The sequence below is a fragment of the Eumetopias jubatus genome, unplaced genomic scaffold, assembly GCF_037043125.1.
Source record: "Eumetopias jubatus isolate StellerSeaLion01/CBP00866 unplaced genomic scaffold, mEumJub1_p1.0 scaffold_9, whole genome shotgun sequence".
Lineage (NCBI taxonomy): Eukaryota > Metazoa > Chordata > Mammalia > Carnivora > Otariidae > Eumetopias > Eumetopias jubatus.
In genome coordinates this window covers 66,734,973-66,749,547 of record NW_028274815.1, presented here as the reverse complement: position 1 = coordinate 66,749,547, position 14,575 = coordinate 66,734,973, and the positions used below count along the sequence as shown (strand labels likewise).

At 37.1% G+C, this 14,575-nt stretch overlaps 1 protein-coding gene and 1 non-coding gene across 2 annotated transcripts in view; both read left to right on the top strand.

Annotated features, from left to right (window-relative positions):
• CIMIP6 (ciliary microtubule inner protein 6) overlaps positions 1 to 4,489 on the top strand; it is a 29,253-nt gene extending 24,764 nt beyond the window's left edge. The window contains exons 6-7 of the mRNA XM_028103841.1: positions 3,191 to 3,306; positions 4,121 to 4,489. Coding sequence (XP_027959642.1) covers positions 3,191 to 3,306; positions 4,121 to 4,489 — 485 coding nt within the window. The remainder of the gene's footprint in view (positions 1 to 3,190; positions 3,307 to 4,120) is intronic.
• A 6,665-nt stretch (positions 4,490 to 11,154) lies between these two features.
• On the top strand, positions 11,155 to 11,261 carry LOC148163553 (U6 spliceosomal RNA). Its single transcript, XR_015769057.1, has one exon. It is a non-coding gene; the product is annotated as a U6 spliceosomal RNA (small nuclear RNA).
• Positions 11,262 to 14,575: the final 3,314 nt, after the last annotated feature.

Below are 14,575 nucleotides of genomic sequence, written 5' to 3'. Positions count from 1 at the left end.
TTTTCCACCTTTGTAAGTAATCTACCTTCTCTTTTTGAAAGCATTTAGAATTTTCTTTGCCCCAGATAACCTTAAATTTCTCTATAAATTGTCTTTGGATATTAGTTTTTCCTTATGTATCCTGCAGGATAGGGAGGAGAGTGAGGCAAGTGAGGGACCCAAGGTGAAAAACTTAAGGAGGCACTCACTCCCAGGGCTATGTAAATGCCCCCTTAAATTTTACAGCACATGGGTCTCACTTGCCTCATCTTACTCCTGGACCTGCCACCCTCCTTGGTAATCTATGAGCCCTTTCAATCTGAAGTCTTTGATCTTTCTCTAATTGGATATTTATCATCATTCTTTCCTTTTTTTTCTTTTTAAGTAGGCTCCACACCCAGTGCGGGGCTTGAACTCATGACCACGAGATCAAGAGTCATGGGCTCCACCACCTGAGCAGTTAGGCACCCTATCATCATTATTTCTTCAACTACTTCCTTCCCTCTATTTCTTTATCTAGGTCTCCTGAATTCTACCATCCATGTCTTTTAGCTTTTCTTTTATATTTTAATTTCTTTATCCTTTACTGCTGCCCTTTGAGAGAGTTTCTCAGTCTGTGTAGTTCATGAGTCTTTTTGTTTATCTCATCTTTTTAAATTCAGCTATTATATTTTGTTTGATTTCTGATATATACGTGATTCTTTTTTAATGACCTCTTCTTGCTTCATATTAATAATACTTTCTGTGTCTTTGAGCATGTTTGTAGTGCTTATTTTAAATTCCTGGAGTACCGGTTCTAATTATTCAGCCTCACACAGTATATGTTTTAAATTTTGTTGTCTTTCTTTATCGTGTCTCTCTAGTTTGTCTTAGGTCATGTTCTCCAAGGGAATCCAACAGCCCTGTAGAGGCAAAATGTAAAGACTAGGGTCTGACTTGTGTGCCTCCCAGTGAATTTAAAGGAAAGAAAATGAGGGTCAGGCTAGAGAGTGTCAGACCCCATAAAACCAAACTTGACCATTTCCATATGCTGTCACTGTACTAGGCCAGTCCTCTAGTTAGAACACCACCCCTCCCCTCCACTTTAAACTCTTAAAAAGAGACATCACAAGAAGATGCAATCTCTTGATGTTTTCAGTCCACCAGCACTGATGGTTGCTGGGGGATTGGTAGCAGAGCAAATACCCAAAGGGGCAGCATGCATCCGTTTCATCAGCTCTAGAGGGACTTCTGTGCTGTTCACAAGTTACTAAGTTGACAACAGATGGCTAGCCAGTTGCTGCCAGTTTCTTCCCTCTGAGGCAAGCAATGATCTTCCCAGGCAATGTGTGTGTGTGTGTGTTTCGGGGGGGGAGGCGGTGTCAAGAGAAGATTTTAAAACCTCTCCCCCACATATTCTCTCTTAGCCATATCTGACCTTCCTACCCTCCAGCCCAAGCTGCCACCAACTCTTCACCCCAGCCCACTAAAGTCTTTGGGTTTCTAACAGTCAATAGTTCCTCAGATTCATACTTCTCCCTTCCAAAGTTTTCCCTTTCATTAGGATACAAAAGAACTTTCCCCTTGCCTAGGTTGAAAGACCCTCTCTAATTTGATCTCAGCATCTTTCAATTCTCAAAGCAAATTACTATCCCCATTTTAGAGAGGAGGAAATTGAATCTCAATGAAGTTGATTTGTCCAAAGTCACACCACTAGGAAATGTGGTAGGGCTAGAATTTGAAAACATGTCTATCTTATCCCAAAGCCCATGCTTTCGATACTCCATTAACCCCAACTGATTAATGACTGAATTTAGAGCTATTTTATTCAAGAATCTATCAAACCATGTTTCTGAAAACACTAATGTCCTGTGATCTAGACCATGGCATTCACCCAAAACCCAACAGTCTTTTCCCAAATGGTAGAAAAAATATGTATGTTATGGTTAGAATTTTCTCAATGTCATAGTTGCCCATACATTTTTAGTAAATCTTTGGCACCTGCTGTTCTTTTGTACACTAGCAAATCCTAAAAAAAAAAGGGCGGGGTAATGATTATGTAGAAAATGAGTTTTGAGTAACTGATCTCAATTAGAAATCAAGAAAATGTTATCAGTTAACGTTTTTTTCCCTGCTAACAGGGAAAAGATTGCCATTTCAAGTCATATAATATATAAATAAAGACTCATCATTCCTGCTAGCAAAATTAGTTTATATCAATGTCTGAATATTGAATTGAATTCATGAATGCTTAATAAGTATGAATTTACTAACATATTTCTCCTTCTTATATATTCTCCCTAACTTTAAAGGCAAGTTTTTTTAAAAATTAAATTTCATTTTTTAATAGTTAATACATGCATATAGTACAAAATTCAAATGGCACAAAAGAATACACAGTGAAAGTAAACCCACCTCTGTCCTCCAGTGACCTAATTCTCTCCCCCTGCAGCAGTCACTTTATCAATTTCTTGAATATCGTTCCAGAGATATGGTAGGTGGACGTAACCTCTTATATATGACTTTTTATAAAAGGGAGAAATTTTAAGTTTTTTCCTTGCCATAATTTTACCTCACTAAACTGGGAGTTGCTCTGATCTTTATATAAACTTGCATGCTAAACATAAAAATAAAGTGAGTTTTAAAAGTTATTAAAAATGTGAAACAGAGAGAGACCAATAGAATGAATCCCTATATACCCATCACCTAGCTTGAAAAATTATTTAAAAGTGATTTTTAAAGGGTTTAACAGTCTTATAAGTTTTCAGAACGTCTGTCAACGGGAAATGAAAAGAATCACACGTTCAACTATAACTACAGCAACCCTGGAGTCTTCCAGGTTATTCTGTTAGTACTAGTTGGGAGCAATGTATGCATAAAGTTCACATAGCCTTTCTAGTAGTAAAAAATGAGTTGACAAATGAATTGTACTTACACCTTTCCTAAAACTTCATTTGGTATATGTGCAAAAGACATATCTAACAGACTTTTAAAGCCATTATTGCATTAATATTAGTTTTAGAAAGTACTAGTAATTCCATATATGGGGCTAATTCAGTTGTTTTGATTTGGTTCTTTGCATGGAGAAAGAATGATGCATCCATTATATTTATCCATACTTTAAAAAATTAACTTTTATTAACATTTTTTAAAAGCATGATTATGAATATTGATTATATTTCCATATAGAAATCTTATTTTTGTCCTGACTTCACAAAATCTTTTTTCTCAGTTCCACTTGCCTCTCCTGATGCATCAGCAGAACTTCAAAAGAATTTTATACAGCACATCTCTTTTTTACATCAATATGATGCTAGGAAAAATCCCAATGAGCCCATCCGGGGAAAGGTGAGAGTATTCAGAATCAATTATTTAATACTTTAGGATGGGACAGATTTATGTTAGAACATTAAGCCTTTCCAAGTCATAACCATCTTTCTAAAAGTCTATTTCAACAAACTAACGTGGTTGTTGGGTAAAATCTCAACAACATGTCATAGTTAAAATTAAGGAATGATGTCATAATTTTGGATCACAGTCTTTGGAGTTTGGTTTCAATTATTACAATCATTCACTTAAGGTAATATCAAAGCAGTTTGATAAACTGTTGGATATGCTCATGTGGGTGAGGCAGGAGAATGCATCTAAGATTTACAAAGCCAAATGTAAATGTTATTACATATTACAATAACTGCTGGATTTTTTTTCCAACTGCAGATGTTTGTTTTCATATTTTACTTTAAGTCTTTCATTGAAACTAACTGATATTTAGGCTGCAATCACAAATCCTGAGGTCTATGAACTGTAGTTGCTATTGTATCCACAGCAAACTATAGAGCAAGAAATGAAATTTGATATGTGTAGTCTTATACAATCCAACTGATAGAAATGTTGAGAAGGGGAAACAAGATGCTGACTCTTTGGCTTTCTGCCTTTCCCTTTTATTTTTCTGGCACACCCTGTCTTTATCATTGATTTAAAAATTTCACTAATAATTATTATGCCACTGTCTTCAGTTTTAGACTAAGGTGACAACCAGTGCAGAGGCAGAAATAAGGGCCTGCCTCGCCAGAACTTGAGCTAACACATGAACTGAGTTCACAGCTGCATCTTCCAGCAACTTGTGTGCCCTGGTTAATGTCAACTTTGTTTTCTTTTCCAGCGACATGGAGCTTTTGTGCAGACAGAGATAAAACCAGGGAGTAGGCCAATAGTTCCTACGGGAATAGAGGTATTACGGAATGCTCCAGGGTCATGCTCATCAGAAGTGTCCAAAAAAACAGAGAAAGGAAACTCAGCGGAAGGCAAAATGATCTCACCAGGTCTCTGCCGACAAAATTCCCCAGAGCTGTCAGACACTGAAACTCCCTTAGCAGAAACAGATGTCAGAGAGGCAGCCAAGGCATACCCCCGAAGTCCTGAGAGAAAGGAGAGGGTCACAGACATCTTCCAAGTAACTGCAGTAAACGTTCTTCTCTCCGGGCATGATCATTTCAATCCACCAATAAAGAGTCAGGATAAGTCAGGATAAATTACCTTCTTCAGATAAAAATCTAATCCTTGGAATGGAGAGAAATTGCAGAATCACACAAACCATCACAGTTGCTTTTTCTGTTATCAATAACCTCAAAAAATTCAATTTACATAAATGGGAAAATGAAAAAAGATAATTAAAGTGCACCAAAAATTTAAGAGTGGTCTCTAATGAGTGGTAAATAATGAGACATATTTCTAAGTCATATTATTTATAAACCAAACAATTTTGTTTTGCACAAAAATGAACATAATAACAATATAAAACTTTTATGAGAGGCCCTATGGGATAGTCATTCTCTGGAATCAAAGCAGGGTTGGAATTTTGCCTCTACACCTATGAGCTGTGTGACCTTGGGTAAATTACTTAACCTTTTTAGACTTCAGTTTCCTCATCTGTAAAATCAGGATAATAGCGATTTCCCAAGGTTAGTGAGCATGAGATTATGTACATTGATTAATAAGTAACCAATGTGATTACATTATCACTATTACTATAATTAAAGTTTCAATTTAAAAATAATGTTCTCCTATAACCTTAAATTTTCCTCCTTATTCTAAAACTTTTAGTCCCTCTGTATACAATTAAGAGTGTGAAAAATCTGAAAACATTTCTCCTGGTACTAGTTACACAAATGTGCACACATGCACGCACACACACACATACTCTTAATTCAAAGACTTATGGATACCTAGAATATAAAAATATTTCCTAAGTTGTTTTCTACTTTACTTATATCATTTCTAGCACTAACTCAATCTTTGCTTTTTACAAGAGTTTGGTGTGGTTAATTCTACCAGCTCTTCTATTTGGCACATTTGGTGTGCCAAAATGTATCTATCAGAGTCTGTGTTCTGTTGCACACAAGTGGAGTAGGTGGAATATCTCTCTGCTGCCAAAAGAGTATTTATATGCTCAGCAAATTTCCATGGCAATATATCAGTTGCACACCATTATCTGTAGTGTTGATAAGACAATAGGTGTGTCTTCATCCCTTTTTTTCCACTAAAGAAATTTTAATAGACTGCAAATGAATGAATGCCATTATTATATATTTGTGTATTGGGGACTTTCAGTTCTTACAATACAGCAGATTAAGGGTAATAGTGAACCCCTTTCATTACACACACCTTGAAATGCTGAATAAAATAAAACAACAAATAAATAGATAGCCAAGGTCACAAAACAGAGAAACCCTCAAATAAGAACTTGCTTATTTTTGTATCAATATACACCTTAAAGATCTTTTGTGTAGAGTACCTCATTATTTTAAGAGCTGCATAATCTTCCTTAGTATAGATATACTACAGAATTGAAGCACAAAGAATGCAAGCTTCAGTGTATGTGTGGGAAAGGGTGGGGGAAGTTTGATAGCAAATATGGAAAGAGGTCTTAAAGGCTAAGGACTTGAAGTTTTTTAAAGATTATTTATTTATTTAATAGAGAGAGAGAGAGAGAGAGCACAAGCAGGGGGAGCAGGATAAGGAGAAGCAGGCTCCCCGCTAAGCAGGGAGCCTGATGCGGGGCTCAATCTCAGGACCCCAAGATCATGACCTGAGCTGAAGGCAGCTGTTCAAATGACTGAGACACCCAGGCGCCTCTTGAATTTCAATCCTCAGTGGAACAGAGATGGAACCTTATGGCCTCCAAAATAGAGTTGAGATTGAAACCTACATAAAGCTAGAACCCTCAAATAATTGGCCTATCTTGGTACAAGGCAGACTAGAAGAACTTCACTTGTATAACCAGGCAGACAGCAAAAAAGTTTGCATCTTCCTATAGCTATAGATAGTGGTTAAAATCTTTGTAAGAAAGTAAAACCTCAAGCTTGAGCCACATTCCAGTTTGGAATATGAATTTACATGCAGAACATCTTATAGGCCACAAAATTAACATAAAAATTAGTCCTGCTGGTAAAATGCAAATGCAAAAACCCCCTGGAGAGAGATTTCCACAATCCACAGAAGAAACAGTCCCTGCTAAACATAAGGTCACAAACAAAAATTACAGATCACAAAAAAGAAAACCAAACTGAGTAGGAGTCTGCAGTATAACAAAGAGAATGGTTAAACCTCAAAACTAGAGGTAGTAGAATTTAAATACTTTCAACTTGAAGGTACTTGTCTTTCTTTCATTCTGGAAAATTTTACTCTGTAGCCTTTCTATTATTTCTATTCCCTCCATCCTCTCTCTTCTCTCCTTCTGGAACAGCTCCCAGCTGAATGATGGACCCTCAGATTTATCTTCTATCTGTCCTAACTTTTCTCTCATGATCTTTTTCATGGTACTTTACCACTAAGTGATGCAAGAATCCCTTGACACTAATTTTCTACTGACTAATTTGCCTTTCAGCCATGTCAATTGTTATACCAGGCCATCTATGGAAAACATTTTTTATTAGAATTTTATTTTTTAATTTTTAAGATCTATAAATGCTTCCTTAATACATTAGATCCTTCCTATATTATGGATATGATAGTTTCTCTTATCATTCTTAGAACATAATAAAGCTTAAAATCTTAATTCTGTTAATTTTTGTTTGTTGAGCATGATGCCTTAATTTCTTGGTATTATACTTTTTTCCCTCAAATGTGTGGTGATTCTTGGTTGTATACTCTTCTTTGATTATGTGATTTTCAGATCCCTATCAGTGTAAACTGTTTTTGTCTGCTGCACCTGACTTTGTTGGGACAGGGTTAGGATATGAGTCAGACAGGATCTGAAGATGATTTGTGTGATGGGATTTTGACCTTCATGGAGTTCAGTAGCTACTTGAGCACTGCCCTGTTTTTCTAGCCCTAGTGAATGAGTCAATTCATCCACAGCTGCGCAGCGCTTAGCACATGCAGAACAGGGAGGGGTTACTAATTTGCGGCTCTACATGCAGTTCCCTAATTTTTCAAATTGATAAATGCCCCAGACCCCCTTCCACGTCTTAATATCCATTAGCTCTAAGCTCGTAGTTCTATCCAACCTCCCTCTACAGCAGACATCTCTAGACATGCATTGGATTTTTTTTTCTTTTTTTTTTAAGATTTCATCTATTTATCTATTTTAGAGAGAGAATGTGTATGAGTTGTGGGAGGAAGAGGGGAAGGGAGAGTGAAAATGAGAGAATCACAAGCAGACTCCACACTGAGCACAGAACCCCATGCAGGACTTGGTCCCACAACACCCTGAGACCACAACCAGAGACCCAGAATTGGAAGCTCAACCAACTGAGCCACCCGGGCGCCCCTCGGTTTTTCTTTTATTTAGCTTTGTTCCTCCAAACATTTGTTCTCTGGTAGTAGAGAACAAGTAGAGTAGAGTTCTCTGGTAATATCTTTCAGAACTTAATAAAAATCTATTTCTTCTGATAGTAGGTTTACCTGGTTTCCAATGCTATTAAACTATATTTTATTATCAATATCTATTTACAGGTATTTTTGTGAGATTCAGTGGGCAGTAAGTGGTAGATGTGTATGACCAGTCTGCCATTGTGAATCATTCTCTAATTTTCTTTTAAGTAAATCATTTGCAAACTTAGTACTGTGGCCATTAGTAAATCACAGATTTTCTGCAATAGACCTCACAATTGACTGGCAGACATTAGGTAAGACTTGTCATAGTCCTTCTGTCTTAGGGAATGTGTTTTAGTGAGAGATGGAGGGTCTGGGGCCAAACAGCCCAGTTAGTGGACTAGTACCATAGGCTAGATTGGTGGTTCTCAACGTTTTCAAGTATAAGGACATGTTTTCTGCATTTAAAAAAAGTTTATCGTTCCTTACAAAGTGTAATTAAACTTTTAGTATCCATTGTTTGAGAAAACACATAATAACAAAATGCAGTGATGATTTCCAGGTTCAATTCTCTGGTTTTTTTTAACTGCTAAGGGTGTGTCTCTCCACAATGAATTCCATAGTCTCTTAAAGTTATAACTGCCTATTGGTACAAATAGTGCTCTTAAATTTCACAAGAATATTTGAATATTTTCAAGTAGTCCCTTTATTAGGTATTTTCTTAGAAGTATAGCTTTTACCAGGATGAGGATTATTTTCTGTTTACCAAAGAAAACAAAACAAAAAGTCCTTCATAAAATTCAATATTTTAAAAAATACCTTAATGAATGAGCTAATGGTTTTCAGTCCTTAACATTGCTATTAATACCATAAATCTTTGTGTGTTTTAAGGTTTAAAGCAGTTTCCAATCTATTATCTCATTGGATCTTTACAATAATCCTATGGAGCAGGGAAAATAATACTGTGTATGTCAATCTTCCAGCTAATAATAGACTCAGAGAACTTAAATAATTTCCTCAAGTTGGCAGTTAGCAAGCAACAAAACCAGGGCCAGAACCTAAGTTTCTCAGTGCTCTGTCCATTCATTCCCAAATGTCAATGCACAGGACAATGCTTGTCCATTGCAAACAAAAAAACAAGGTTAAGGAGTATAAAAGCAATTTCAAAACTTTTATTAAGAGATTGTCACTTTACAGCTTTTTGGGATTCAAAGTACTCTCTGTTAGACTTCTTATCACTATGATGGTCTAAGTTGATGTGGGAAGCACCTATCATACCTACACCGACAAAGGCTCAAGAAACAAAAACATTTGAAATACACAACCAAGCACTTAAACAAGAAAGCAAAATCCTCAGGTGCCAGAAAAATAGAGAACACTAAAAAGTAGTGATCAAGAGGTAAGGTTAACTAGGCAACTGGAGAAGTACAATCAGAAGTTGAGCTTAGGAGCTACAATGGGAGTTGAGGCCCCACGTGCAATGGAGCTGGAGCTCAGCTGTTGTGAAAAGGATTCTAGAATCTCTCTCCCATTAGCCTGAGAATTAGGGGATGAAGCAAACTGATTACCTCCCAGACAACACACTTTCCGAACTAAGTTGTGCACAAAGTAGGAGCGACAGGTGAATTCCTGAGTAGTAGCACAGAAGACGCAAACCAAGGTGGCAACAGAAAAACCTGAGAATCAAAGATCCAGAAGAATCAGAGAAACCCAAAGGACCCTAGTATAGACAAATATACTACTGCCCCATAGTCACACTCCACAACCCTGGGGACATGAGACACGGTAGAAAGAAATACCTAAAGATGAGATGGAAAACACCTATCTTCCAGGGGAGGGAGTTAGCACAATTCATGCCCTGAGAATTACAGACAACAGAGCAAAGAGACTATAAAGTAAGTAAGCTTAAATGATTCTGGACATAAAGGAATAAAAACTATACAGAAAAACCAGAACAGCATAAAAAATAAGAGGCATATTTCAGGGGGGGAAATAAGCTATATAAATTCCAAAGATAAAAAGTAAATCATTTTTTTAAAACTTAGTAGATTAAAAAAAGTATTTAAAAACTTAGTAGACTAAACATAGCTTAAAAGAAAGTTGGAAGGCAAAGTTGAAATCTCACAGAATGAAACACAAAAAGATAAAAAAGAAATATTAAAAAGAAAGAGGCACAGAGAAAATAGAACATTACTAAGTGTTCCAGAAGGACACAATAGAGGGAATATGAGAGAAATCTGCAATAAAAACGGCTACGATAGAGACTGCTACCTGTTCCCAATAACCAGTCTCCCCCTCTGCCTTTTTCATAGAATCACCCATTTTTAGCTAAGAACTAGGCTGCCCAGAATAAAGACAATATTTCCCAGTTTACCTTATACCTGGATTGGCTATATGACTGTGTTCTAGAATGTAACCAAAACAGCATGTTCAACTTCCAGAAATGTCCTTAAAGAAGTAGGATTTTTCTCTCTACTTTTTCTTTCCTAGTAGCTCAAATGCAGATGGTATGATTTAAGTTTGATTAGAGAATCTACTTGCTGAGAATGAATGGTGGAACAATAAAAGGGTCCCTGAGCCCCTGACACTATCAAACACCACCTGGAGAGCCTCATCTATGTGAAAAAGAAATAAACTTCTATCTTGTAGGAACCACTTTGATTTAGAGTTGTTTTTTAAAACCACTTGCGGCAGAATCTAATTGTAACTTCTGATTGAGAATTTTCTACAATTAAAGAAAGATGGGAGTCTTCGATTTAAGGGAGTGAAATTAATTTTGAGCTAGAAAAAATGAAATTAAATCCACACATGGACACAGAATAATAAAACCACAGAACATCAAATGTGCAGAGAAAAACTTTAAAAGCAAATCAGAGAGAAAAGAGATTGTTGCCCATAAGGAAAGACAAACTTCTCAGCCAGAATGAGAGATACAAGAAGAAAATGGAATAATACCTTGAAAATGTTGAAAGGCAGTAATGCTCAACATAGAATTCCGTGCTTAGCTAAACTATAAGTCAAGAATGAGGACAAAATATGGACTTTGCCAGACATACACATTTTAGCAATAATAGCAAGTACCTATATAATGCAACTTTATAAGGCACTGGTCTAAGTGCTTTATATATTTTTACTCGTAATCTGCACAAGCAGCCTCTGAGGTAGATACTATTAATATTACTATATTAAGGATGATGAAACTGAGATACAGGGAGGTTAAGTCACTCAACCAAGGTCACACAACTGGTAAGTATCCAAATTGGGATTCAAGCACAGGCATCCTGTTTCAGATTCCATGGTTTTAATCACTCATAGAATAGAGTTTTTTACTCACAGATCTTCAGTGAGATCACTACTGAAATCATTTAAAAGATTGGTATGGTGCTCGCTTTGGCAGCAAATGTGCTAGAACTGGAACAATACAGAGAAGACTAGCACAGCCCCCGGGTGAGGATCCCATGCAGAAGACTGATGGAACCTGGACAGAACAAGTAGGATGTAAGCAGAACACCAAGAAAACTAAATCAGCGAATCCTCTGGATCAACTCACACTGACTACAAAAATGTTATTTCATGAAATAATTCTGATATTAGATTCTAGGGGACTTTTTCCTCTTGTAGTGTCTTTATTTGGCAAAAGAAAATATTTGGCTACTCTATGTCAATTCCCCCAAAATTTTGGTAATTTTCCTAGTCTGTGAAATCATAGTCTGGCAACCATTGAACTATTGTGCAACAAAGGCTTTTTGTTTTGTGTGTGTGTGTGTGTGTGTGTGTGTGTGTTTTTAAAGCAAATTTGCAAAGTTAATTACTGGTGTGTCATACAAAAAAATATTTAATGGTATTAGTATATTTTGTTATTTGTGTTCATTCTGTGAGAAGGACAGCCTGCATGTAACCATTAGTGAGAATTGCTATTTTCCTCAAACATGGCTCCTTCGAAGGCCATGCTATAAATCAAAATGTAACAAAGGAGAAAAAAAGCCCTTTCCACCACAGAAACTCACTGCTAACTTATTAAGGTTTATGGAGAAAATGCTTTTTGTTGATAAATTATATCAAGGTGATCTACAATATTTCAGCCCAGAAGGCAGAGCCCAGTGCTGTTACATGCCCACCAAAATCAAAGATGGGTAACCACATAGAACACTTCTGAAGGAGTGAATTTTGTGAGAAATAGAGAATATATGTTACGTTTTACTTGTAATAATAACTATTATAAAATTTTCTTCAAATTACTCTGTAAACTTCTTAATGCTGTAGATTAAGAAAGCCAAAGGTTTTACTCTTAATTTTATAGGTCTCACACAATTTTCCCATTCTCTATCTACCTTGCATCAGAAAGAGATACCCCAAAAATGGTCCCCAGAGTTCCCAGCAATTTGCTTCACAGTCATAAGCAAATGATTTGAAAAAAATGTATGACCTGGCACAATTTCCATGCTAGAATCTTAATTGTGGCAGTAAAAGAAACTGCATTTCCAGATTAAGTTCTCTGTAAAAACAATTTAATTTTTTTAGGGTGCTATTGTTTGTTGCTTTGTTTTTTTGTTGTTAAGATTTTATTTACTTATTTGAGAGAGACAGCACAAACAGGGAGGAGAGGGAAGCAGGCTCCACAGTGGGCAGGGTGCCCGATGCGGGACTCAATCCCAGGACCCGGGGATCATGAACTGAGCCAAAGGCAAAGACTTAACCGACTGAGCCACTCAGGCGCCCCTTTGCTTTTGTTGTTTTATGAGTCTGTGTGTTTCACTGTGGAAGGAGTTGGGAATATTGAGAAGGTATTTTTTTTTAATCTTTTTTTTTTATTTGACAGAGACACAGTGAGAGAGGGAACACAAGCAGAGGGAGTGGGAGAGGAAGAAGCAGGCTTCTTCCCAACCAGGGAGCCCAATGCGGGGCTCAATCCCAGGATCCTGGGATCGTGACCCGAGCCCAAGGCAGATGCTTAATGACTGAGCCACCCAGGCGCCCCTTGAGAAGGTATTTTTAAGCGCCAGCCTATAAAGTCAGAATTCCCTTGAAAGTCCCCTATATAGTCCATGATATCCAGTATACAAAATTTTGTATACAATTCTTATATACACTAAAAAATATCACTGAGCTATGGGACAAAAGGAAAATCCCTATCAGATGTCTGCCTACCTGTAGGGTTTCCTCCATCCTGTTTTTATATTAGGCTTTTATAACCTTAGTACATGCTTGTGTAGTGAAGGATTAACCTTGCCCAAAGAGAGGTCTCGCTTTTGCCCTTGACTTCTGTGAGGTAACTTCTAAGACATTGGAATGTCCTGCTTGATAAGAGTGTCTTTGTTTATCTGGGGACCCTGGGCCATGCCAGAAAGTCTATGCTGACAATGCAATTTTTGGTGGGGGGAGAGGTCTTGGGCCACACAGTATTAGTTTGACCTCTGGAGGGGCTGGAGACTAAGGTCAGCCAGGTTGGCAGTCAACCATGACTATAAGACCAAGCTCAATTAAACACTCTGGACGCCAAAACTCAGCAAGGCAAACTAATTGGCAATATTCCATGTGTATTATCACACGTTACTGAGAGAAGTTAGCACTGCTCACAACTTCACTGGGAGAAGACAAATGGAAGTTCATGCTTGGAATTCTCCTGGACTCTGCCCATGTGCCTCTTTTCTCTACTGATTTCAGTGTGTATCCTTTCATTGTAATAAACCATAACTGTGAGTATAAGAGCTTTTAGTGAGTTTGGTCCTTCTAGCAAATTAACAAATGTGAGGGTGGTCGTGACAACCCCCAAATTTGATGTCAGAAGTCAGGCTGGGCTTGGGGATTCTCAAACCTCGCAATATGGATTTATTTGTGAAAATTAGGTAAGATAATGACATCTACAGTGAAAACCCTTGGTAATGTGGATTCTCTCACCATATTAAAGTTGAAATGTTTGATAAAAGTTAATAAATTGTATTTGTTTTGCTCTAAAAATGTTCCAAAACATTTTTAGTTAAGAACTTCTGAAATTTTTAAGGACATATTGATTTTACTACAAGTAATCTCACGTATGGTACTAAAAGATGGCCAAAAGAACTCTAAATCAATCACTAAAACTCTCATTTCTTCAATCAATCCTATTAAAGGTCCTTTAGGCCTGGAAGTGGGAATCACAATTTCTGTCCTATATCAAGCACCGCTCCCTCATAGACTTCAACTCTGCCCACAGCTTCCTAAATAATCCTTTTATTAAATTCTCCTCATTCACCTGATTTGACTGGCCACTATTTCCTGGCTAGACTTGACCAATACAGTGATTGGCACTAAGGCCACATGTGATCACAGAATTTTCTTAACACTGAGCTCCAGATTATTATTATGAATTGATTCAAGTTGACACTTGAAATACAGTTGTCATTCCTAGATTTGAGATTTAACAATATTCCTCCTGGTTTGAGCTTCCACCAAGAAACATGAAAAATGTGCCTTATTATCAGACACTTCATTGCTCTCTCACTTCTAAGTCACTGAGGAACAACTTCTAATACCTCAGTTTTACCACTCTCCCTGGGACCTCAGTGATGAGAATTTTGGTCCAGTATACCTGTTGATATATAACATCCACCAAGATGCCCTGTGGCCCCATGAATTTCTGTATCATACCTCTTTATTTGCCAGTCACTTGCTTCTATAGCTCAAATATCCTCAGAGACCAGGCAGATGATCTAAGAAAGACAGTGGTATAAACAATGGGCAGTTCTGATTTCTGGCACATCAGAGAAAAGTCTTCTAAAAATCCACTCCTCCATAAAAGAAATGAGAACACTGGGCAAAAATG